The sequence below is a fragment of the Uloborus diversus genome, chromosome 3, assembly GCF_026930045.1.
Source record: "Uloborus diversus isolate 005 chromosome 3, Udiv.v.3.1, whole genome shotgun sequence".
In the NCBI taxonomy this organism is placed as follows: Eukaryota; Metazoa; Arthropoda; class Arachnida; order Araneae; family Uloboridae; genus Uloborus; species Uloborus diversus.
This window is the reverse complement of record NC_072733.1, coordinates 54630624-54658321: the sequence shown is the minus strand read 5'-3', so window position 1 is coordinate 54658321 and position 27698 is coordinate 54630624. Positions and strand designations below refer to the sequence as shown.

The 27698-nt window shown below is 32.8% G+C and overlaps 1 protein-coding gene across 3 annotated transcripts in view; it reads right to left on the bottom strand.

The window, feature by feature from the left end:
• Positions 1 to 27698, bottom strand: part of LOC129219329 (uncharacterized protein ZK1073.1-like) — a 276015-nt gene that overhangs the window by 87125 nt on the left and 161192 nt on the right. For all 3 annotated transcript variants that reach the window (XM_054853685.1, XM_054853686.1, XM_054853687.1), the window contains 5 exons: positions 27176 to 27236; positions 25856 to 25942; positions 24820 to 24897; positions 10222 to 10331; positions 2324 to 2362 (listed from right to left, as the gene is read on the bottom strand). In XM_054853685.1, the coding sequence (XP_054709660.1) occupies positions 2324 to 2362; positions 10222 to 10331; positions 24820 to 24897; positions 25856 to 25942; positions 27176 to 27236 (375 nt within the window). The remainder of the gene's footprint in view (positions 1 to 2323; positions 2363 to 10221; positions 10332 to 24819; positions 24898 to 25855; positions 25943 to 27175; positions 27237 to 27698) is intronic.

Below are 27698 nucleotides of genomic sequence, written 5' to 3'. Positions count from 1 at the left end.
GTTCTTTTTTAAAATGAAATACTCTCTCAATATTCTGTTGTTTTACTTCCATAAGACATTATGAATGCTTTCCGGTAAATTCATATGCATACATTGCAATTACAAAAAAATAATTGGACTAACTAAACTAATTTGGAACGCGTGGGAAAATTTACACTGACCTCAAAAAGTTAACGTAAAACATTTTTTTTTCGAAGCTCACCATAAAAAAATAGCAGTAACAATAAAATGCATAGTTTGCATGAATGATAATAACGAACTTAAAAACCATTTAAGAAAAAAGATAGCTAGCACTTTTATTTTATAGAAAAGAACACATCTTTATGAGTAAGAATAAAATGTGCAAATATCAAGCTTTCATACTTTTCTGTGTCAGTTACGCTGATTTTCAACTGTTGTTGGCAGTTTCGGTGAAAATAGTCAATAGAGTTTAGAAAATGTCTCAGAGACGTCGCTAACCCGATTCGTTAGGGTGGTGGACAGTTGGATGGATGGGAATGGAATTGGCGCAGGCTGATGCTGCTAAACGTCTCAATATGTCTCGTAGTGTTGTTCAGCGACTTTGGGATCAATACCAATCCGAAGACTGTGTCCAGAAGACCTGTTCCAGCCCGACCATGAGCTACAACACCTGCGGAAGACCGTTTTCTAGTTCTTTCGGTGCGAAGGAGAAGAACCACTACTGTGCCCCAGCTCATTGCAGATCACCTTTTTAGTATCAGGAAGAAGAATCTCTGCTACTACGGTGCGAAATCGTCTTCACAATGCAGGTCTCTATGCGAGACGACCAGTTGTGTGTGTTCCCCTCAACGGACCACAGCGAAGGAAGCGCTTATGCTGGACAAGAGAATATGTTTCCTGGACCCAGAAACAATGGGCTCCTGTGCTGCCCATAGACGAGTCCATATTTACGTTGGAGAGTGATTCAGGGCGTCTACTGATCTGGAGGGAACAATGCACTAGATACCATTAATCCAACACTGTTGAAAGACACAGTTATACTGCCGTGCTAAGCACAAATGTCGTATCTGCACTTTATGTCGAAATTGAGTTATTGTCACCAGGTGGTTCTTTGTCACATATTTTACCCTAATACAATGTTTCATAGTCATTTGTCGACGGGAAACATTTTTTAAAAAATTCTGAAAAAGTTTCATCTGAATCAAATACATGGAGACGCACAACTTTAAACGGGAATTTCTCATTTTGAACTCAGCTGCAAATACCACTTTTGCGCTTAGCACTGCAGTATAGAGGTAGTGGAATCATGGTTTGGGCAGGGATCTCGCTCGGTGGCCACATTGACCTGCATGTGTTCCATGGAGGAACTCTGGCTGGTCTGAGATATCGGGATAAGATCCTTGATCCATATGTCAGCCCGTATGATGATGCTATTGGTAATGATTTCATTCCGATGGATACGAATGCACCACCTCACCGAGCTCAGATTGTTGAGCAGTATCTTGAGGATTATGGTTTGGAATGAATGGAATGGCCAGCTCGATCTCCAGACCTGAATCCGATAGAAAATCTTGGGCACTATCTTGGCAGACAGGTTACTGCTTTAAATCCTCCTCCAAGGTCGTTACATGAGCTGGAACAATGCTTACTCTGTTTCTGGTCTTCGCTTCGACAACTTAATAAACAGCATGGAAAATCGATGCCGCCAATGCATTCAAATTAAAGGGGGACACATTCTTAATTAGAATATAGTTTTGCATTGTTTCTATGACATTTTACTACATAAAACTGTGATGTTCTGTTTTCTTCAAGAATAGACTTTTCTGCAGAGATTGCTTTTTTTTTGTAATAAATCGTTTTTGCAATACACTTATACACAAATATCTATGACGCATTCAATGAAAAACTATTTAATGCTCATATCCCCCAAATTTTTGGTTTTTATTAAGTCATTTGCAAATAAGACGCAAAAGAATGGTTGTACCTTAACTTTTTGAGGCTAGTGTAGTTTCCTATTTGCTGTTCCCGGATTATGCCTGTAGCAGACGGTGCTGTTACGTTGCAAGTAATCTTAAAAAGATTTCAAGAAGCGGAAAGATTAAAATTGTCAACCTTCCACTTGCAAACGCTCGCTAATAAATTTAAGGCACCAAGGAGCAAGAGGTTTGCTTGTCCATCACGTTACCTGTGCGCGCGGCAATTTCCTCTTGATTTCAAAGTGGAATACGTTCTCTATACATTTTCACTCTGAGGTTTGAACAAAATTAGTTTGCTATGCATGCTTAGGTGCACAGCAAACTAGAAATAATGTTTCATTTAATAATTCATAAGTCATGTTGGATAAGAAACAATCTGAACTTACTTTAAGTTTGCATCGATAAGAGCCATAATGTCTTTTCGGCTGAAAAAGAAACATAATCAATGTTAAAATAAAAGTAGCAACAGGGAATAAAAAATTGAAAACTCTTTTCCTTTTTTTTTTCATTATGCTTGCCTAAAATCAGGAAAGGGAGCAAATGTGAACATGGTGGTATGTTCTACTAAGATAACTTGAAGCAAAAAATCTTGAAAAATTTACATGTCGTAGTACATGTCCTAGCAGGTTGCAATACTTTTAGAGCAATGATTCATTTGGAGCTTCTGTTGTAACAACTAATTTGTTTCAGCAAGTGTTGCATGTATATATATTTCCGTGTCTTCTTTACGTGAAAACACATTTTGAACTAACTATTAAGATTAATTGCAAACTATTGTATGAGCAGTTGGGTACGTTTATAACAATGTGTAAAATTTTAAACTGAATTAAGAATTCTTTGTTTTTACAAGTTAGTCCTAATGGGCACTTGGGAACACTGCGGCAGATGTGACCTGTTCCCATATCCTCTCCATAACATTAATTTTGGTGTAGGATATTATAAGTTTCAAAAAAAAAAAAAGTGTATACATAAGGGTGGTCCTTCTATGAAGGTTTAAAAAAATGAATTTTCAATTGGGCATCCTGTCTAGCCTAAAAAATGTATTACTGTATTGTATTTTTAGGTTTTTACGACAAAATTAAAGGGTCACTATTGTAGCTGGAAGCTTTTGAATTTCTGGAAAAAAAAATTAGGATTTATCTAACTTCAGTTAAAGTTCTATTTACGAGGGTCGCATTTGTTCTTTTCTTTTTAATTTAAAAATGGAACTTAGTTTAAAAACATCCCTTGTATTAAGCATTTCATGCAATTTAAATTTAAACGAATCTATGAAGCAAGAAAACAAACCAAATTAACAGAATTATAAAAATGAACCAAAAGGAATAGCGACCTTTTTGCACAATAAAACGAAAGTATGGATATTTACTTCTAAATTGCTTCACTAGCAGTAACAAGTATAGCTTTTGTATGAAGTTTATTGTACTCTTCCCTCACGGCTAATCCATGCTTTACTATATTATTTTCTTCATCAGGGATGCCCATTTCTCCCAAGAGCGAGGGTTCACCCCTTAAATACTATTGAATCCCTAAGAGAGAGAGAGAGAGACCAGCACCCCCCCCCAAATAAAACGAAAAGAACCTCTAAAAAAGCATTTCTACACTGCAAAAAAAAAAATTGTTGTTTTCATAGTAATATACTGTTTTTTTCCTACAGTTTAATACTGCTCTGCTAAATAACAGAGAAAAACTGTAAAAATGTTTTAGATTGCGCAGAACGATGAGCAAAAGGTGTTTCCTTTCATACGGGAAGATAAACTAATGAATTCAAGGTATCGACAGCCATTTTTGTTGATATTTTGGCTGTGCTGAGGCAGGACTGCTCATTCGTAATCCAAGTTAAAGGTAAGTGCTAGTTATATTATTCATTCCCTTTTCCTCAAAATGTAGTTTTCTTTATCATCGAGAATGTATGTAAAATAACAGTGTTTATTTAGAAATCGTAATTCGTATCCCAATATTCGCTGATGTTGACTTTGCAATTTCTTTTAGTTGTTAAGTTGTAGCGATTGCTTTATAGCAAAAATCTGAGTAGTTGTTGTGATTCTGAATATTTTACTGCACGTATGATAGTTTTTAAACATTTTCTGAAACTCAAATTTGATTTAAAAAGAAATCAATTCCCTCCTTGATTCGTATTTAAAGTTATTAGAACATTAGACCTTGTTTACGATTATATTTTGTGTTATATAGGATGTGAGTACTTAAAATTTAAATTCTTATGTTTTCTAGTAAATTTTTATCGTATCGCGATTGACTTCTTTCTTCTGTTTTTTTTCTTCTTTTCTATATTCTGTTTTAAATTCTTTAAAAGTTTGCACTTAACCATTTTATTGATAGACTTTACGTTATAGCGTCAGTAACTTTTATAACCTGTACATAATTCGATGAATAAATGTAAATAAATAAAATAACAACGTGACCGAGAGACATGCAAACATATCAAGTTTACTGATGTTTTTTTTTTTTTTTTGAAGAATTTGCCACTCTGGAAATACAATACTGATGTCTGAACGACTCGAAATTCTCTGAAATCTGGAGCCAGCTTTCATACTTATCGATCAAAACTAAAATAATATTAATTAAAAAAAATCATCAATGAAGCAGTCCAAAAAAAAAAAAAAAAAAACTAATAAAAATTAAGCATCTTTAGATACAAACACGAAACCCTTGTGTTTTAAAAGTTTTACATTTGCGTCGGCAGGAAATTAAAATTTTACTTCAGGAAAAATGTACTAGTACCATTGAAACTTGTGAACATAAAAATAATTTTAGAAACTATATCCAAAAACACTCGATGGGAGGTCACGTTAAGTGTCTATGACCTCCCCAAAATTGCCATATTGGAAAAATTTTATCTCACGATTCGACAAATTTGCGGACATAATTGTAATGTTGCAATTTTTGAATTCTCGAATGTCCAAATTTCATTAGATATTGTACTTAATTGTGCGTACTTAACGTGTGCATGCACCAGAATTTTATTAATCTGCAAATATGTAAGTTCCATTCGACAAATTGAGATTATACGCCTTCCCAACATATTTAATTAAGTTCAGGCCGTGCCTGGCTATATTCTTAAATTTTCAGCTTTTCATTTCTGATCTGGCAGTGTTGCGTTCTCGTCTAAATTATTGCTTTTTAATTTAAAGTAGAATATTTAATTATTATGCATTGTTTGTCGTATTTTATTCGCCTTGAAGGACATGCTCATTTCGAAAAGTAGATGAATCGAGAACTACAAAAGCATTTGAGGCTCTTGTTACCTTGAACTCATCAGTTTCCTTACATTTTAACTTTTAGAACCCTTTGAGTCTTAAAGTTTGGCATCAACGTGTTTATGATGAAGGCAAAAACTATATCATAAATACTGAAAAGTGTGATTCTGTACTTCACTGTCTTTCACTGCATATAAAAAGTAAAAATATGTCAGATTGTTATTCGTGTAAAATGAAAAAAATCGGAGAATTTTGTTTAAACCTGTAACGGAGATTCAAGTCAAAGCCGGGTAAAATCTTTCGCATTTAAATGCGATGGGTTCCTTAGCAGTTGAGTTCTTTAGGGGGAGGATGGAATTATTTTCACAATAATAGACGATTTTTCAAGAAAGTCTTCGGTTTATTTCTTAAAGAAGAAAAGTGAGGTTTTCGAATACTTTGTCAGGTTTTAAGAGAACAGAGATATTTGCGGAAAAGCTCCGATAACGGAAAGGAATTTCTGAACCCCCGGGTTTGAAATTTACCTTAGCGACCAAAGCATAAGAATCGAAAAAACTAACAAATCCTCCAGTTGACAAAGTAGCGTCATAGAACACCATAACTCAACATTAATGAATGGAATTAGGACACTTTAATGAAACGGGTTTGCTTCGGCAGTTTTGAGCCGAAGCAGCCATGTGCTTCCACTTCTTACGGACTAGAGCGGTTTTAAAAGGAAAAATCAAAACCTTTTTTGAGCTATTTTGGGGAAGAAAGCCATCTATTAAAAACTCACTTGTTTTTTTTGACTGTATTTCTTATATTGGACTTCCAAAACAGAAAAAAAAACAAATTGGATATGAGAGCTAAACAGGGAGTCATGGTAGGATATGCGTTTCATACGAAAGGTTCGGAATGGGACTATTCGGCGCGGCCATTTCGGCGCCGCCGTTTTGGCGCGCCCGTTTCGGCGCGAAACCCATTTCGGCGCGGCCGTTTCGGCGCGACCGTTTCGGCGCGGTCCATTTCAATACGACCTGTTCAAAAATCGAAATTGTCAGCATGTAAATCTGCCAAACATTGCTTCAAAATTCAAGATATCTTTTGTTTTTTTAAGTTTTGTAAAAAGTTTTATGAAGTAATATTTTTAAAGGTGTATTTTGTTTTCTTTTTTATTATTAGTTGATAACATGTAAGTTTAAAAACCTCTTCATAATTTTTCGAAGTAGATAAGTTAGGAAACAGCATTGACATTTTTCTATGAAATGTAATTAAAAAACTCATTCAATTTAAATTGATTTTTTTTTCGTTGCTGATCATTAATTTGTGCAGTTACTTAACTATCTTTTCTATAAAAAATTAAAAAATGTCAACTAATAATAAGATGAATTTTTTATATTTTTTATTGGAAAAAGTTAACGTGTTGAGAAACTCACACGTAACCCTGCTCTCTACAAAGTTAAGTTGTGTAGTGTGCTTTAAATACAGGATGTACAAGAAAAAACTTTATTATGTAAAGATTATTATTATTTATTGCTTTTAAGTTTCATAAAAACTAATATAATGAACAAAAAATATTTTAAACTTTTTTTTAAAATAAAAATAAAATATTTTGTGTCTTTTTAGTTCCTGTAACTGTTCTATAGCACTAAACTGTCGACTGACTATTTCGTAACAGAAAAAAAGGCAATAATTAAAAAAAAAATAATAATAATAAAACTTTTTTTAAAAAAAGTAATTTACAAAAAATTTATAAAATGATTACAGAAAAATAATAATGTTTAGAACTAACTTTAAAAAATAAATGATTCTTTTGTCAATAAAAAAACAAACAAACATTGCCCTAAATTTACCTTGATGTCCGTACATAGGTTTGTAATAGTTAAGCCGAGCTTTCTGGTTAGTTTGAAACGTGTTTTCACGTGAAGAAGACTTATGAAATTATTTCCAATAGCTGCTACAACAAAGAAATAATCACCACAGAAACACAAAACGGCTCAGCATTGATTTAAAAAAAAAAAAAAAAATTCGACAAAGAGGTAGGATTGGTACTGGCATTATTTGCTAATTTTTCAAGATATTTTCTTTTATGTTATCGCAGTAAAACATACGTGGATCACATATGCCCCCTCTTTTCCCCCGCTGTAAATTTTAAAATAAATTTTCACTAGCTTCTAGAGCGCTAAATTCACATTCTTCATCCAGAAATCTTTTTCCTTCTTTGAACTAAAATTTCTGAAATTCATAAAGTTCAGAGTGCAAAAATCTGGCGCCGAAACGGCCGGCGCCGAAACGGCCGGCGCCGAAACGGTCAGCGCCGAATCGGCCAGCGCCGAAACGGCCGCGCCGAAACAGCCGCGCCGAAACGGTCGCGCCGAATCGTAACAAACCCCGAAAGGTTATAGAATTTGGGATTCCGAAAATCGCGAAGTGACAGAAACGCTGAATGTTAAATTCGATAAAAATAAATTCTAGGTCGGGGGCGGGGGGGGGGGGGGGGGACAGGAACAGGAAACAAAGGAATACAGTTTTATTTCACTTCTGAGTAAATCTGAAGTAGAAGAAGAATATCCTGAAAATCATAAAATAGCATGTTGAGAATTAAATTGGTTAAAGAAATACAAAGGCAAAGTAGAGAATGCAGGGATATGTATTATTCTATTGACACGACGGTTCTAAAGTCCGAATCGCGAAGCCGAGGTTTATTGTTCTGAAAGTAACATTGAATGTGACCCAAAATAGTTCGATTTCACTTGTGATGATAATTCACGAAAAGTATCAGATTCTGATGAAGATAGGGGGGGGGGGGATAGTTCAAGTAAGCTAGAAGCTAGCATTTCCGAAGATGTAGTTCCTTCGAATTTAAAACAAAGTTTGAGAACGCCAGAAAGTGAAGATTGGCAAAACACAGCAGAACAGATAAGCAGAACGAAATAATGCGCTTCAAGGCCAGACTGGTTATTTTAGGTAACCACCAGGTATGGGGGGGGGGATACTTTTCGCAAGTGTTCCCTCCAGCAATTTCCCTTTTTTTTATTGATGCTTTCTTTTCAATTTTTGTGTATAAGCTACATTGGGTCCATTTCCAAACTAATGTTTGCAATGCGTATCTATATGCGGGTATAAAAAAGGAGATTTTTGAGACAAGCTGAAGGGTTTGTCGATCCCTGAAATCTAAATTTTGTCTGTAAATTGAATAAATTATTGTCATTCTGATACAGATTGCGCCTCGAATCACGACAACCGGATTTCAATGGTGGAGGGAGGGATTTTTAATGCGATTTTTAATAGTGTGAATGTTTCGTTTTTTCTCATGAAAACAGTATAACAGAATATAAAGTTATTTATATAAACCTGACAGATTTTACTACACCTAGCGAAAAATTGTTTCTGTTTAGTAGCTCTGGAATTCTGAACTGTCACATATTTATTGTTTTCATCTATGTAAACTTTAAAAGGTTAGTAATATCAAGTCTCATCTAATCTATAATACTATTCAGTTTACAATAAAAACCATTCTGTGCAGTCTAAATGCTGAATACTGCACATATGGTGTGAAATAACGTTTGTTACTAGTATTTCTCAAATAAAGTAGGTACAAGTGCAACTTATAACATTAAAAAAAGAAGAAAACCATGAAAATAATCTGTTTTTCCAGAAAAGGAAAAAAAAAAAAAAAAAAATACAAGGAATTGTATGTATGAAGTTAAAAATAAACTTAAAGGTATAATGGATTGCATACTGTAAAACATTTCCCACGTTATGCTGCTCATTTTAGCATTACAATAATGCTGAAAGTGAAAAAAGTACTTTCAGTGAAGATACAATGTAGTGTTTTCAGTTATATATATAAAAAAACTTCTCATTTTTACTACCTTCATGGATCAAAAAGTTTTGTTTTATGAAAAGGCTATAATTGTTCTTAAAATAAAACTTCGGACCATATCTTGCAATTTCCTTCTATTTGTAAATTTTTAAGTTGGCAATAATAGCTAAAAGTTTTTTGTAGAAATGAAAAAGCACCATTTTTCCTCCTTTAACAGGTGTTTATAAAATATAAAGACGGGCATTGATTTATTTTGTGTACAATGAAATTAATATCAATAAAACAATATATTTAGCAGCAGTTAATTATTTTTATGTAAAATGCTTTTATATTTCTCTACTTGTTGCTTTTCATAGCCTAAAACATTTTTGTTGTTGAAAAACTTTAGAAAAGGAACAGATTTCGTATGTAGGCTGATTTCTACAACGTACATACAGAAGCAATTGCTTTACTTTTCTATATTGTTCTTCAGCTGTAAAAGCAGTGATTTCGGCTATGAAAAGAGACAACACTAGGGGAGAAAACTCTTTTGCATAAAAATTTATAACTATTTAATTTATGGTTTACTGCTGTTAATTTTACTGTACAAATCATTTATAAAACCGTATACTACTGCTTTTACGGAGCAGTGCATCTGATTTCGCAGCATATTACTGCTAACTTTACAGTTCGTTACTGTTAATTCTGCAGGGCAATTTCATTAAAAAGCAGTATATTACTGTTCATTTTACATATTATCTCTGTTCAATTTACAGGCCAATTCATTCCTGAAACAGTATATTACTGCTAATTTTACAGTTTGATACTGTAAATTTTACAGGATAGTTTCATTAAAAAACAGTATATTACTGCTAATTTTACAGTAAGTCATTGTTAATTTCACAGGACATTTCCATTAAAAAACAGTATATTACTGCTAATTTTACAGTTTATCGCTGTAAATTTCACAGTAAAAGTCTGTTATAACACAGTATATTATTGCAAATTTTACAGTTTAGAGTTGTAAATTTTACAGTTTTTCTTTGGAATGTGAGCTGCCAGTATTATACTATAAAACAACAGTTTATTTTTTGCAGTGTAAAAATTGCAGTTTTATAATCTGCACCGCTATAAAGTCTATTGCACTGACGGAGAACAAACTGTAAGAATCAAGCCTTTTTGCTAGGATTTGTATTCCTATATAACACATTTCTCTTAAAGCAAAATATCTTATGCATACAAATTTTAATTACGAGATATCCCAATAAATAGCATTTATGCTTACTTCATGTAGGCTTCGACATAACGCCTCAAATTTCTGGGATTTATTTTTCGCTTCAGCTTCTCCGTGAAATCTTGAATTAACTTCTCTTTGTTGTCAACATTTTCTAGTTGCTGAAATAATTCATAAAATGGTACTTTAGTTAGCTTGTTGAATAAGTATGTTACATATTCACCAAATATGTAATATTCCCATATGATTTGTCTAAATTGTTAAGTGAATGTACACATTGATTTAACACTCTTCATTGAGAGTAATATGGAAGTACAACTTATGTGCATGTAGTTGGAAAATTAATTTTCAGTTCATATAGCATAAATTATGTATTTGTGTTTAAGTTTACTTGACCACAACATTTCAGAAAAATTCTGTAATTACATATTATCGGTTTTAGGTTATAATCGACCGTGCTGTTTTTATTTATTTCTCGAACTTCTCATACCCACTGAGGGAAAACCATGCCAACCGAGTCAAAACTTGTTTCGTTAGTACTCATAACATGACATTGTTGCCAGAATTAAAAGTTTTTATACTCGGCCTTAACTTTTGACCTAGTTGGGATAATACATATACTAACACGAAAATCAATTATTTAAGTGTAAGAACTAGTAGTGTTTATATCCGTGTAAAATTTCTGTTAATTTACTCAATATGAACTAGTCGTAGGTATTTACCTCTTTTCAACGTAAAACAACTCGCTATTTAAAACACTGAGAACATGAATTCGTATGTACTTAAATTGAGACATAGTGGAGCAATCACTAGTTAAGGAAGTAGGATTTTTTGAAATTTTAAAAGTTTTACATTTGTACTTTAAATTCTTTTAAACTGGCTTTACATCACATGCAACTTTCTACAAATTTCAAAAAAAAAAAAATTAAGAAAAGTTGAAATTTTGAATAACTAGTTATTTCCATATTGCTAAATTCAATGTGATTTATTGCAGTACACTTGACACCATATTGTTCCAGTAGCGCTAAAAACAAAGTATATATCTAAAATATCTCTTCAACGCTAGCCATGGAAAACTATGTATTTTTTTAAAATAAAAAATGTAGTGCTTAAAGCACACAATGATATTATTAAGAAAATATAAAAAATTCATAGATAAAATATTTGAACAGAAACTGTTTTATAACAAACGTTAAAATTTCAGTATTTGGTCTACATATAACATTTGCAGATGCATTTTTAACGCCATAATTTCTACTTACCTTTCATCTGAAAGCTACAATAACGAGACTTAAAAATACAGGAAACGAATGTATCAAGTGATTAACACGGTTTCATATAACACGATACATCTTAACATGATTTTTCTCATGCACATACATACTTAGTATTAAAAATAAGTAAACATGTTATTTTTAAAAAAGTCCCGTAGAACCCGGTTTCGATACAACACGGAACGAATTAACCATGTTATACGAGGGACACACCTGTGTTTTGCCAAAATGCAACAAAAAAGTTAGAAAATACAGGAAGCAAATGAGTCAGGTCAGTAAAATAATTCATTGCTACTTTCATTTAGATTTTAGTCCAACATCTAGTAGCTATCAAGATACTGACAGCCATTTGATAGCTATAATTATTTAGTTATCATTTTTCAAAATGCAATTTGAATGTTAGAAGTTAGAGACAACAAATATATCAAGTTATAAAAAACGTATAACAACTTTCATTTAAATAGTGGCTCTACAACTAGTTCGTGAAATGCAGATAGTCTATCAGGGATGTATAGAGTTAAAGATCATTTAGATAAGGTAGGGAAAAAGTTTTAAACTGTAAGAAAGAAATGTATCAACTGAAGGGATCAGGGCAAGAATGTGACTAGGCCACATGATGTGAATTTTTCAGTAGGCTAACTTCCAACTTATAAAAAATATTTATAGAATTTTTCAAAGGTATTATGCATTCTATATTCTGCAATGCTAAAACCAGATATTTTTTCCTCCAAATGACATAATCCATTCTCGTATTTATTTCAATTTTAGTTATGAAAAACAAAAATTTTGATTGAAAAGTCACTCCTTGTGGCTTGTCCCATCTCTGCCCCAAGCCCTTCAATTCATACAAAGTATCCTCTCTTTGTTTTTTAACATTGACTCATCATCTAGTTTTAGTTAAGATGCCGATATCCATCTGATAACTAAGAGGATCTAGTCATTTTGGGAGTATGCTATATAATATGATTAAAATATATGGAAAAAAAATTATTAAATTGTTACAATTATCCACCTTTTGTAAAAATTTATACACTGTTGCAAACGTTTGAACATTTAATTATAAACATCTGGTTGTTAAGATGCTTTGATGATATTAAAATGATTAAAAAAAACTCTTTCGTCGTATTGTAGTACAAAACTAAATTCTATGACGATGTAAGTAGACTATAACCCATTCTGCCCCCCATTTTTTTTCCTTTTCAAAAGCATCTTGCATTCTTGTTCTCCAAGTTATTAATCTAAGATAACTGAACAAATGTCGCTCAAAAAACTAGTTCAGTTCTTTTATATCAATCAACTATGGTGTTTACCGATCTACTTATTTATAAAAATGAAGAACGATTGCGTTTGGTTGTTCTTCAAATGAATGGAAGGTAACAAAATGCTTTGATGTTGGTGCAAGATCGATAAATGCGCGAAATGTTATTACATACTAGAAATTTTCATAATTTCGTACTTACTACATTTACAACTTCACTCGTATGAATAACAAACTTCCATTTGAAACATTAAATATGAATAGTTTTTTAAATTAAGTACATGTAACTAGAAATCCATAAAGGCTAAGTAAGAAAGAATGAACTGCTTCTGTATGAGATTGTATCGGTTATTTTTTTAATTATTTATTTTTTTTTTCGTTTAAGTGAAGACCACTATGAACATCTGTGAAATTATGCGTGAAAAAAAAGTTCCCATTTCTTCTGAAACATGTACTTTTAATAACTATAAAAAAATTTCATTTGTACTGTAAGATTCTTTACTTTTCAGGAGAATATAACTGCTGAAGGGCAATAGGGTCAGGTGGGGAAAAGTGGATCCATGGAGTAATGTGGGATTACCCCCATTGTAAAACACCTATTTTTTCTTTATAAATTAAGATATTTAGTTAGCTCTCTTTAGGAGACATATATTGAGATTACGTGAAATGTTTTCATTTTAGTTTTAGAATGTAGAACCAAGTAAAATGCTTACAAACTATCTGTTTCTGCTCATTGTGTATGGTATGTAAGAGTAGGTTGTTGATTAACTTTCCTTTACAATCATTATTCAGCGGTAAAAACGATTAATTTTAGCATATTAATGTCGTAGAACATCCAAGCATGGGCGTCGCGGCCGGGGGTGGGGGGGGGGGGGGGGTCCTAGGGGTACGGACCCCCCCCCCAATATTTGAGGACCGGACCCCCTCAATATTTGAAAATCGGACCCCCTCGATAATTGTCAAGATGAAATTCATTATTTTGGGGAAATTATTTTTGGTTTGAAGACTTTAAACAGTTGCATAATACATAATTTACCATGTTTAATTCATATCAAATAAAACGAAATGAACATCGAAAAAAATGAACTAAAAAAAAACAAAATAGGTGATGTGTATAGTGAACGGAAAGTCGGAAAGTGAACTCCATTGACAAACCATTGCTCTGCTCTCTGCGCATACTAGCTTCAGTGGAGGATGCTAGAAAGGGGACACCTTCTCCCGAGTGCAATGTCAACCATCCATAATCAAGTCTCCAGCGTATATGGATACCCTCCTCCCCTTTTTTTACGACTCTCGTGCTAATAAGTCAACAGAAGTGAAACGGGGATCTGATTTTCTGTCCCTTTCTTTCTTATCTCGTTTCTCGACGCTTCCAGGTTTCTGTTTCGAATTTTGCAGTGTTTGTTTCGCCGCTTCGATTCAATTTATAGCGACCCCGATGTTACCCAAACAAAATGAGACATCAGACCTCTTTGGCGGTTTTTTGCAGCTGGCAACAACACCCTGGCAATAGGATGCACAAAAATTTAGAAGACCACTTAGCTGGTCAAAGGTTAAGTTTAGGGTAGAAAGGGAAAGGAGACGTGTCATGTGTTTGACATTATTCAACACGTGGCTTCAAAATACCTTACCGAAGCGCGGTTTCACAAATGTGTTTGCGGCATCTCAAATTTGACCAAAAAAGCGTTACGTTACAGAAAAAAAAGAGGAGGAGTCTAAAAATTAACCGTGCAATTTCAAAAGCAAATCGTAAGCCAGCATAACGTTGGATACTGTGATGTCACTTCCGATAGACCAACAAAAAAAAGAAGCGCAAGATGACCAGAAAAGAAAAGACAAAAATAAAAGGACGTTCCGACAAAAATAAAGATAATTTCATGTGGTCTTTTGGTCTTCTTGAGAGGAGGTGACCTGAAGAGCGCTCCTATTTTGGTAAAAATACTTTTTTTTTACATATTCGATTGCGGCTATGGAGAGGTGGCTTGAAACGGGAAAATGTAGCAAACCTTCTACATCAAATGAACCTGAGCAATTTTTAACAACTGATTCATCATCAACATCCACGGAACCATCTTCGAAAAATCAAAAGACCGTGTTAGGTAAGTATCATTCTGTTAAGTGTAATACATGCAGAGGCTCCCCGATTTTATACTATTCAGATGGGGTTACTTCTCGATTTTCCAAATGAAATTCCTAATTACCCACATCACTACATCTAATGAGAATATTTTTTTAATGCAATATTTCGCAAAAAACTACCCGAAATTTAAAGACTCGTCAGACAAAATTTTCTGGGAAAGGAAAGTTTGTGAAAGTTCACAGTGACCTCTTATCGAGTAGCCCCTGAATGCCTGCTAATCAGGTATGCTTAACAGTCAATATTTTGACATTATGAGTCCTATCGGAGCTATTGCGTTCAACTTTTTTTTTTTTTTAATGTTTCAGCTTTTATAAATTTTAATGGAATAAATAATACTCCTTTTAGTTATTAAAGCTTAACAGAAAATTATCCATTAATAATCCTGCTTTACTGAACAAATTTTATTGAACCCATTTTAAAACTTATAGTCACGTGTCAGAAAAAAAACAGTTCATTTTTCTATCTCTTTCCCATCGTCCGCTGATCAGAATTCAATTATACACCAAATGCTGTTTGTTCTCTGTGTAGGCCAGTACTTAATCTGTGAGGTGTTGCCTCTCAAGGCAGGCCTGTCATTTAAAGAGGATCAGGAGGGGCACTTTCCCTGCTGACTTTGAGAAATCAGAAATTAATGTATTTAAAATGGGCATGGTTTTTGCTGTTTTTTTGGTTTCATATGCATTGAGTGTATGGATGATTCAACAAAAAAGCAAAATTTTGGTGCATTTGTTACAAAAAAACCTGAAAAAAATTAGAGAAAAAACTTTAAAAGGTAGCATTATTAAAATATTATATTATGAGAGCTTAATTATTTGTGTCTTATTTTATTTTTGTTGTTGTGTTTTTCGTAGGTTCGTGAATGTCATAACGGTGAATTATATACTTTAATATTTTAATTAAAAAACATAAAATTAAACTCCTTTGAATCCATTTTGTGCCAAGAACTTAGAGCTGCAGGGTTTATCACTATGTAATATAAAAATTTAATTATACAGTTGGTCACGGCTTATATATATATATATATGAGTCACATTTTGTTCTAAATAGCTTTGATTCCATAAAGCGACTGATTCAATAAAGCTGGATTTCGTTTTTGATGATTTCATTCATTAAGAACGGTTAATTCAATAGTCCACTGTTTCAAAATGTTGAAAATTTGGTGCGGCCACTCTTTGTGTGCCGCCCTTTGTCGTGTAAAGTTGAAAGAAGCTTCAGTGCACTGAGAAAGCTGAAATTGTATCTAAGGTCGACTATGACACAAAAAGCGGTTGAATCATGTTGCTTTATGCTAATTTAACAAAAACATCTTAGACGAAATTGATCACAAAAAATAGCACGGATATTCGTATCCCATGTGCTGTCTAGAAAAAATATATTTGTTAGCATTTAATTATTTTTCTTATTGTGTAATTACGTAAATCAAGATGTACCCGTTTAAAAGTATCGTATTAAATGTAAACCCATGTAAACCCATCATATATATATATATATATATTATATATATATATATATATATATATATATATATATATATATATATATATATATATATATATATATATATATATATATATGAATTTTTCTTAATGCAACTTGAAAATGACAGAGTCAGAATGGTTCCCCCCCAATAAATTTCAGCTGACGACGCCAATGCATTCAAGGAACAAATCTACATAGAATTGAAGGAATATAATTCTATACATCGCTCATTTGGAAGAAGAGTGCCATAATACGAAGAAATGAAACTTTACAAGAGAAGCTATGGATGTTGAATTCTTCAGGCAATTTGCATTAAGAAAAGTAAGTTTGCTGAATGCAAATTGCTTGAAAAGTTGTTTGTAAGTTTTGCTGTGCTCTTTGGTGGTTAATATTAGAACAAAAAAAAAAACTGTCATTATTTTCCAAAGAAGAGAACGTCTTTTGAAGGCCTTTAAGCAAAGGAAAAAAAAATAAAATAAATAAAATAAAAAATAAAAATTTCGTACTGTGGCACTCTTTTTCCAAACGAGCAATATTTCTGATGTAGGGTAATTTGGGGGGTATGGGTCTTGTTTAACTAAGTGCTGTCTGATACTGCAACAAATTTTATAAATGTTATTTTCCTGCTTATCAGCTTTTAACGTGGGAGTTGACGGCTTTAACGAAAATTCGCAATTTATCGGCAAGTTGGCATCAGTTTTGGCGACTTATTTTTTAACAAATTTGGCAGGAAATTTCGGCTACATTTTCTAGTCAAAGACCAAGCTCGGTGACATTTGGTGACTTCAGCAATAAATAATCCTTACAAGGTGAACGTAGTTTTGATAGTCGTTGACATTATTGCTTTAACTAAATAACACGAAAAAAGATGTTTTTTTTTTTAATTGTTTACTATATTTTCATTTCATTTATTTTTACTCCACAAATTTTCTGTGTTTTTATTTCAAAATCAACATTTATGCTCTTGTTTAAATATACACCGATTTTTGAACTTAAAAAATGCATCACTGAGAGTAAACAATTCATATATAATGGTTCTGCCTTATCTACATAAATCCAATGTGTATAAATGCATCAAAAGTTTCATTAACATAAATTTAATAGTGTCTAGCTTTTGGATCATCTCTTAAATATATATATATATATCTTCCGCTTTCCCCCTCCCGACCCTATAAACGCAATGAGAAATATCGTTAAAATTTTTAGGTTTCTAACTAATGTTTAGTAATATCTTCACTACTGATACTATTAATTTCTTCTTCCGTGGTCGTTTCATTTTATTAGTATCCAAAGGTTCTAGGGTCATTCAAAAATCGAAAAGAGTATTATGTTTAAACCACTATTATAACCTTCAAAACATTAAAAAATTGAACATTTTTTTAATTCATTTGAATACAAACAGTTAAATTTCATTGAAAAAATCAAAACACTGAAAAAGGATTTAAAGAAGTGAATGGAAAAATAATTGCAAAAAAATAGTTAGAAAAATTACTATATAGAAAGTAAATCAATATCACTATATAGAGAATAAATTGGACTTAAGTAAATTACATCAAAACTATTCTATATTATTAATAAAACTAAATTTGTGTGTGGTGATTAAAAATTAATGCAAAGAATTTATACAAGAGAAAACGTTGCATAGAAAATGGTTGCTGAAGTGAAAATGTATGAAATGTGAATACATGGAGTTAACAGGAAAATCTATGCAATGGCATGCAACATTCACACACAAAAGAAACTGGAAATGTAGTCAGCCGTCAAGTAATTCATGCTTTATCAACACAATAGAAGCAAAGAAATAAGTGCGTGTGTGTGATAAACAAATGTGAAACGAGAGTTAAATTTGTGCTTATTTATAGGTTATGTAAATAGTACATGAGTATATAAATATTTCTATATGCATAATATTTTCGTTAGAAAAATATGACAAGTGAAAAATGTTGTATAAATTTCGAAACAAATTCAATTTCTATTTTTATAAATTACAATGAAAACTCTGGTGATTATAGCAGTAGCTAAAAAAGAAGTTTCCTTTTTCTGGAGGGAAAATATTTTTTTGCAAAAAATAAATTGCGAGACGTTAATTTCAAATATATATATATATATATAATGATTCCAGTGGGGTCCCCAGAGTTGAAAAAACTTAAGAATTACTTCTGTTTAATTTTTTGAAAAATTAAGTTTTACAACTTCAACAAATTTGACGGTCGACCGTTAGTCTGCTACACTTCAGTCTGCTACACCATACCTAGGTTCTCCAGTCATATTGCTTTCCGTTGGAATTATTGACGTACCAATTGTGGCGCTAATTTACAGGCATTGATTTTCGTTTCGTTTGGATATTGCCGACAGTTTCGTTGGCAGATTGGAATTCATATTACAGCGTTTGAGAACGATTTTTATTGCAGAAAAAATGAGGCGGATTAAACTGGCCTAACGTTCAAAGCTCTATGTGTACCGATCACGCAAGGGCGGATCCAGCTTCTGGCTTTGGAGAGAATCGTTGCTTAGTCAGAAAAGGTCATAAGTTTAATATTTGTACTCAAATAGGTGGTTTGTGGCTCCTCTCTCTCCGGTAATTTTAAGAAATTGATGTTCCGAAAACGTAGTTTTAGGCTATCTTTGGTGACATCAAGTGGGGGTGGGAGTATTATCTCCAAGATTTACCCTCTGGATCCGTGCTTGTGATTATGCAAGTTTCAGCACCTACATTAGTTGACAAATGCATATTTATTTTATATATTTGTATTTCCACAGACATTCACTAACAGTCTCAAACAGTATCACTAATTGAAGCCAGTAAAAAAAAAAAAAAAAAATGTAATCCTAAACATTAACTCCTTTAACCCAATCAAATAGAAAGGGAATCAGTTTTTGGCGAAATAGGACATGTAATTTTTCACTTTTTTAATCGAGCTGATTTCTCTCGACACTATATCTCTTAGATGCAAAAAAAAAAAAAAAAAAAGGAACAGTGCTTTATTTGAATGCATTTAAGTAAATCAGAGAAGGGAATAAAATTGGATAAGCGAGTTTCATGCTATCTAATTTAATTTAAAAGCAAAACAAAATCAGCAGAAATGTTTGCGTCTTGGCATGCTTGAAAATTACCTCCTGAGAAGATCATCACACAAAGGGTTTAAACCATGGAAAAAGAAAGATCAAATACAAAATTCATTATAGTGATAGCACTCGTACAAAAACACCAAAGCAGGCAAAGCCAAACATCATACATCAGTGACAATCACATAATGAGCAAAACATCAAATTAAAGTTCAAAACAAATATTTCAATCTATTTAAACATTTAGCACATAATCCATTAGATTATTTAGAATTCCAATATTAGAATTTTTAGAACCGTCCTCAAGATTGTTTTAGGAATTTTATCCAAAGGCGCATAAGTGGAAATAATATTTTTTTTTTAAAGGTAAATTTATTTACTTTCCTTAGTTTTCTCATAAATCCAAAGTTTACTTCTTAAAATTGAAGTTTGATCGAAAGAGGTATCAGAAATGCTTAAATATTATAATCCATAAGGAAGCATCCGAAATTGAACAGCAGTTTGTAAACATTCAGAAAGCGCAACTCTTAATACTCTAGGCTTGAAATCATCAGAAGAAATATCCAAAAAATTTTGCTCTTTTAAAAGATGTAATAGGTTACACTAGTGTTTTCATTCTTTGATGCACAATATTTCATATTAAACTTCATTCATTTTACGCGCAAATAATGTGACCATCTGTTTTCTTTTTTTCTCTGCCATTTTTTTAGCAATAATATACGCACTAAGCAAATGAATGTTCTTTTATCTGGGGCGAGGTATTGATTGCTCTGAGAACTTAAATGACTTTATGACCTTCAATAGATTTAACAATTGATTTCTGGAGAAACATATCTGAAAATGGCATTTTGGATGCAGATCAAACATTAGTCTCATTAGTCAAAGTTTTTGTCTCATATTAAATGTTATAGCGACCTGAAGAAAGGGAAATTAGATGGTGAAATTTGTGGCGAGAATGCAACACCACACTAATAAAAAATGCGTCATAATTTTCTAGCTAACTAACCGAGATTTCGCGATTTTTTCACTTTCCTTATAATTTTGACCACTACTGAAGTTTCTCTTCTTTAAGAATATTGCGAGAGTGTGGGTGTTGTGTTTTACTTCTTTAGTTCGAAACATTCAGGCTTTTTGACTAACGTCTTCTAGCATTTATGTCGTACTATAATTTACCTTATCTCAGACCTTCTGTGTGAGACGCTCTTAAGGTCGTATTCACCAGGCGATTCGAATCTAAGTAAGAATCAGACCACATCACCGCGTCGGTTGAAGTCTTCGTTAACCAATATGAAGGCTTCAATCAACGGTTCGGGTTGACCAGGGGTGCCCTTCCCCCCCTCAAGCTCAATGGCGCAAAATCTCCCCCCCCCCCCCAAAAAAAAAAAAATTCACAGCTCTCTTGCTTTTAAAATAGGTTAAACATAATACTTTTTAGAGTCACACATTGCCAGTCAAATTTTCATCATTTGCAATCATTTAATGAATCAATCAAAACAATTCAACAAAATAAAGTTTCTTGATATAAAAAAAAGTTACAACAGATGCGAAAACGAACTGCTTACATTTACGACAGCAGTTAAAAGTACAAGCAATAGTTTTTTGTGATAAATTAAGGATCTTGCGAATAATAGCTGCTAATACTAAAATTAGGTTAGTTGCTTGCTCACAACTTTAAATTTGCGTGTTACGGCTACCAGATTCGTTCTATTTATTGCATGTATCGGCAATATTTGTAATTTATGTATAAGCCCCAGTTAAAATCATAACATTCAATTTTTAAAGGCCGTCCCGAGTTAAAAAAATGTAAGGGGGAAGGGTATGAGTTTTAGCAACCTCTCATCCCACCTTTTCCCCCTTAATATATTTGAAAATACAGAGAGAGAGAGAGAGAGTGGATTCAGCTTTTGATTAGCGTGGAAATCATTACTCGATGCAAGCAATACGACTCCATCGTAAGTATAATACTGACTCAAAAAAAATGGTTACTGAGTTTTCTCCCCCGGAAAATTTACGAATTTGCCGTTTTTGTCGATCTTTGGTAATTTTAGAGAGAGGAGAGGCTTGGTGACCCTCCCGTGGAATTTTTTTGAAACTGAAACTCTAAAAACACAATTGCAGATTGCTTCGAATATGTCAGGAAAAGGGTGGCCTATTGACCCTGCTTCGGAACTTTTTCGAAATTGTACTTCTAAAAGTGCAGTTTTAGGCAACCTTTAGCAATGTTAGAGAGGAAACGTTTCTTTCTGTTTCTCTTTCCGTTGCAATTTTTCGAAATTCAAACTCCAACAACGCAGTTTTAGACAAAGGTTTGGTAATCTTAGAGGGGGGGGGGGGGGGTTCCGGGGATCCTTCCCCCAGAATTTTTTTGAAATTATAGTTCTAAAAAACTGTTTTAGACGATATTTGGTAATGTTCGGCAGAGGAGAGGTTTTGTGACCCTCACACAGTGATTCTTCGAAATTTAGACCTTTAAAAAACGCATTTTTGGATTGCCTTCGTAGATATTAAGTAAAGAAGGTTCGGGAGATTTTCCTGGAAAATTTTTGAGATTAAAGTGTTAAAAACGCGATTGAAAGCGATCTTTGGCACCGTTAGGTAGCGATCAGTTTTTCAAAATTGAAGCTCCACAAACTCAATTTTAGTCGACCTTCGATGATGTTAGGAGGGGGAAGGGGTTGGAAACTCTCCCACGCAATTTTATTGAAATGGTCGTTCTGAAACGCAGTTTTGGGCGGTCTTCAGTAATGTTTGGGGGAGGGGGGATGTTCGGTGGTACTCACTTTCGAAATCAAAACTCCAATAGCAGTTTTAGACGATCTTTGATAACGATAGGGAGAAGGCAGTTCAGGGGCTCCCCCTGAAACTATTTTGAAATTGTTGGTCTAAAAACGCAGTTTTAAACGATCTTTGGTAAAGTTAGACAGAGAAGTTCGGTTGCCCTCCGCGACAATTTTTTGAAAGTGGAACCCCAAAACCGTAATTGTAGATTGTCTTTAAGCGTGTTAAGGAGAGATGTGGGGATTTCTTGAAATTTTAGTGCTAAAAACGCGATTGTACGCCATCTTTGGTAACGTTACGGACTGGCAGTTTTTCGAAATTGAAGCTGCAAAAAGGCAATTTTAGCCGACTTTTGATCTTGTTTGGGGGAAGTGTTCTCGGAAGATCTCCCCCGGACATGTTTCAGAATTTCAGCCCTAAAAACGTAACTTAAAACTATTTTTAATATCGTTTACGAGAACTGCAGAGTAGAAGGAAGGGGAGAGGGGAAGCCTTGGGAAAGTTTCGAACTTGTATCTTTAAAAAGGCAGTTTCGGACGATCTTTGGTAATATTTATGTTGAAAGTTGATTGCCCTCCACAGGCAGTTTTTAGAAATTAAAATTCCTGAAACTCAATTGCAGGTGAATTTCGAAACTAATGCAATTGAAGAAAGGAATTCACGGTTTTGCCATGAAATTTTTTTGAAATTGAGCCCTAAAAACAAAATTTAAGAAGGTGTTTAATGACGGTGAGGGAGCATTTTTCTGAAAGTTTTTTTGAATTTGAAGCCCTAAATACGCATAACCACCAAAAATCGGTCACACACACACATACAGAGATTGATGTTCTCCGGAAATGGTCAAACTGATTCATCGGTTGAGTACACAAATTCGAGAATTTTTATGGATAGAAAACTTCTTTCTATGTATTAGATATCGAAGAATGTAAAAATGGTTCATGAAAAATAGTTAACATAAGATTAAACTGCTCCGCTTCCATCTGCGGAATCCAACATTTTTGAAAGTTTGGTAAAAATCATCTAATGGTTAATTTAAAAAACTGCCATTTTATAAAGGATAGAAAAGTTGTAAGTAAAATGAAATGAAAAATTCTTCGTGAACTCAAAACATGTTTGTTAAGAAAAGCTATATATTAAAATCCGTTAGTCAAGAACAAAAAAAATGTTATTTTAAAACCTAGTTCTGATTGAATTTTCTGGTTTTGGTGAATCTATGAAAGGCCGGAGCAGAATGGTCAAAATTCTTACAAAAACAAAAAAGATTTTAAATACATTTTATTTCATCCATTTTTGATTTCTTTTTCATCGCTATCACACGTATTTATCGTACAGAATTGTACTCGTTCCAGAAAAAATCATGATAAATTAAAATGAAATCAAACAATCTGAAGCTATTTTTGTTTTGCAACATACTCGGACGCCATCCTGTGTCTAAGGTGATCTTCATTGAAAAAAAAAAAAAAAAAAAGACAAGGCTACTAAAATTTGGAAGATGTACGTCAAAAAGTATAATGTATCTTACTTATTCTTGTTGAAAAAATTTTAATACTTTTTTTTCCTTCAAAAATTTCATTTTCAAAAAAAATCCCCCCCCCCCCCCGAAAATTTTGACGGCGCAACTTGCGCCATAATCCCCCCTCCCCTGTAGGAGCCTCTGGGGTTGACCGAATTTCGAATACTCTGGTGAATACGGCCGTTAATGTTTTCGTTTGATTTATTTATTTGAGATGCTGGATTTATGCTTTTTTTTTTTTTTGTCTCGTATGAATGCCAAGTAAGTTTAAATGTGCTGTTGAAAGACAGGAAGTATTTATATCGCTTCTCATTGCGAATTGAATCATCAGAACTCTTATACTAAGAACAGATTCTTTGACTTTGAATTTTAATGTACAATTGAAAATATGGAAGGGAAATAGAGTAGATCAATCCATTAATTTTTGCATTGACACTAACGACCAAATTCAACAATCAAGTTGAACTTTAGCCAAACATCTGAACCACTGAACTTTCTGATTGATATAATTTTTGAAGAAGGCTTTGATCGATGGTTCGAGTGCCTGACGGAGGCTAGATTCGACTGGCGAATATGAACCTTAAATAATATGCAAGTTCAAAGTACATGTTGGTAGAAATATATTTTTTTTAAAGTTGCTCAGGTTATATATTTTTTAAAAGAAAACACTGTACGATATTTTTTCTGACGAGTTCATTATAGCCTTTGTTTTGATCAATATATTGTACAGTGGTATTTAAATTTTATACCTTGTTCCGATTACATTGTTGATTAGCGTTACAATATTAACAAAAATATTTATTTTATAAAATGACTGAAGCTATTAATTAATCAAACTGAAGCATTAGTCTTGAAAATGTTGACATTTTTTGAAAATTAAACCCCCCAATACATAGACTTAATATAAAGCTCAGTAAATTTGAAAAATATCGAAATCTGTCCATCTCAAATATATTTACAATATCTTTGTTGAAACTTTAGTTATTCCCGTTAAGAAAAAACCGAGGACGATCTATTTTTAACAACATTTTATAAAAATTGAACAAACTTCTTAATTGTTAATTTTCAAGGATAGATGCAAGAGAAATATATCCATGCTGTGAAAAACATACTTATGAGATAGGCATAAACGTATACTTACAGCTCCAAACTTGTGCAAAACTAAATATTGTTCCGCGGAAGGATTCATTCCAACATTTTGAAGCTTCCAGTTCATAATCTAAAAAAAAAAAAAATAAAATAAAAAAAAATGTATATATAAATAAACTCATTGAACTGCATCTTTTTCTTTTATCCATGCTTTGACTTCACTTCTCATAGCACCTTAACTCCGAGGATAATGTATCAACCATTAGTATTTTCATGCGTATTATCCGCGACGGCGTATAATCCACAGGTCCTAAAATTGGCTTGATGAAAAAAAATAAAAAAAATCTTCGTATAATCGGTGGAGATTACGATGTAAAAACGAATATGTTATATTGTAAATTGCTTAACTTACAATTTTAGCAACTAAATTAAAAACGTAAAGAAGTAATAATTTTCAAAGTATATTAAAAGTTAAATTAAAAAAATAATCTACAAAATAATGATTTCTTCTTGAAACTGTGATTGTACCAAGATAACTACTTAAAGAGAAAGAGTCAAGACGCAGAAGTAAACGGTTCAATCTTGTGCTAATGGGGGCTTCTTCCTTGACTGTATGGTTTTTTATTTTACACGGCCTGAAGAGGAAAATTCAAGCTATGTAAAATAAGCAACCTACAGGCAGTGATCGAGCCGATCTAATTGGCGTTGAGGGAAAAAACAGAGTAATCCGCGGCAGTGTATAATCCGCACCTTATTAATTTTACACTTGTTTAACATACAATCCGCGGAAAATACGTAGGAAAATACGGTAACGTATTTTGCAATATCTATCAAAGACCTCAATGTCATTTTTTAATGTGTACATCGTTAAAGGAAACAAAAATTACACAATATTACAAAAAAAAAAAAAAAAAAAAAAAAAAACCTCTAACATCAGAACTTTTACAGCACAAATGTAATTTTGCTCTGAATGTATCAAAGAGTTTTTATAATAGTGATTCACTATCGAAATACATGGGAAAGAGGCAGAAAAAGTCACTTTAACACTTTTTTTAGTCAAAAAAACAAGCTAAAGATCTGGAACTCACTTTGTCTTTGAAGTACTCCATCATCCCAACACCCGTTGCAACACAATGAATCAAAATCAGACCTAAGACGCGAGAGGAATGAGCCAACTGGAAAAATGGAAGAAAAAATAACAATTAATTTTCGAGTTTAGAAAAGAAAGTATTTGAAATGCCGCTTTATTAAAAATTGTTACTCTTGTTGACATCAAAAAAGCAAATGTTGATAAAACATACGAGGGGCTATTTTTTCCCCCTCAAAGTCCGATTAGTCGCGAAATAAAAATGAGAATGGAAATCTGATAGCACTTTGCAGTGTTTGGCTTTACGTGGGAACCACACGACTTATGTAATAATGGAAAAAGTTTTAAATGGTAGTATTCGAAAGAGTATATTGACATTTTTTAACCCATAAATCATGTGCCCTCGTGCCCTAGTTTCTGAGATATATGTTCTTAAAGTTTGCTTCAATCTTGAGAAAAATCGCCAAATTTAAAGACTTGGCTAGAAATTGAAAATACCATGTGATTTCTCTGTTTGCAACTTTCTTATTGCAATTTTTTGTCATCTGCAAAGCTCGAGATAGATGTTTTGCATTATTCTTTTTCTTGTGTGTGCTGAATAAAAAAAATCACTGTCAAGTGAATAAGTGGAAAGTAGCGAGCTTTAGATAAAGAAACGACAACTTTACAACGAAATTTAACGTAAATTTTATCATTTCATTCGTGATAATACATTTCAGAATTTTAGTTTATTTTATGTTTTACTTAACTAATTTAATTCTTAATTCTTATTAATGAAATATATTGTAAGTATATTTTAATAATCTTGGAGAATTAGTATGAATAAGTACAAAAAGCAGGCACATTTCAGATCAAATATAGAAAATAATATTTATAGTATTTGATGTTGAAATAAAATGGTCATGAATTGTATCACTTTTTCAGCGTTTGAAACCGCCTCCCCCCCCCCCTACGGCCCTTCCCTGGTACCCAAGTGCCTTCCTGCCAAATTTGGCCGAGATCCGACTTAATCTGTAGATTTGTATGGGAAGATGCACACACACACACACACACACACACACACACACACACATATATATATATATATATATATATATATATATATATATATATATATATATATATACATACATATATAACATTCTCTGCTTTATTTAAATTTAAAGGGATTAGACAGATTTTTATTTATGAGTCTAAATGAACAACTCTGAGAGAACAAGGCCTATATCATCTCCATTGATTCAAATAGACTTCGTAACTATTTTAATTTGCAGACATGAAATCAAAAAATTAAATTATATGTTTAAAATGTTATCCTTACGGCAAACCGGACAAGAACATTTGCTCCAGCACCTTCTCCAAATCCAACCACTAGTTTGACCCTGCAAAAGAATTTAATTTTGAACATAAAAATATTCTGAATAAATCGATCAGAAGAAAAATGTTTGTACTAAAAACTCAACGAAACATACTTATTGGGAAGGTAAAGCGCAGTATCTGCAGAAATGAGTTTTTGAGACATTTGAATCAACTCATTTTGGATTCCGTACCAACAATAGAAAAATGTTGAAATTTAACGCTATTTTTGTGCTTTATTTTTAGGGGAAACCAAATGAGCAAACTTATACTATGAAGCTAAAGTGCAATAGATGGCAAAAAAAAAAAAAAAAAAAAAAAAAAAAAAAAAAAAATTGCAGTTACTGCGCTTTACTTTCCCACGGTTGTATTGACATTACTTTTCCACAGTTATATTGACATCATGTGTTTCTCATTCTACAATATTTTATTTATGATGGGATTGGCGGACTAGTAACTAGTTTTATACTTTGCATGAAATTCTCTAG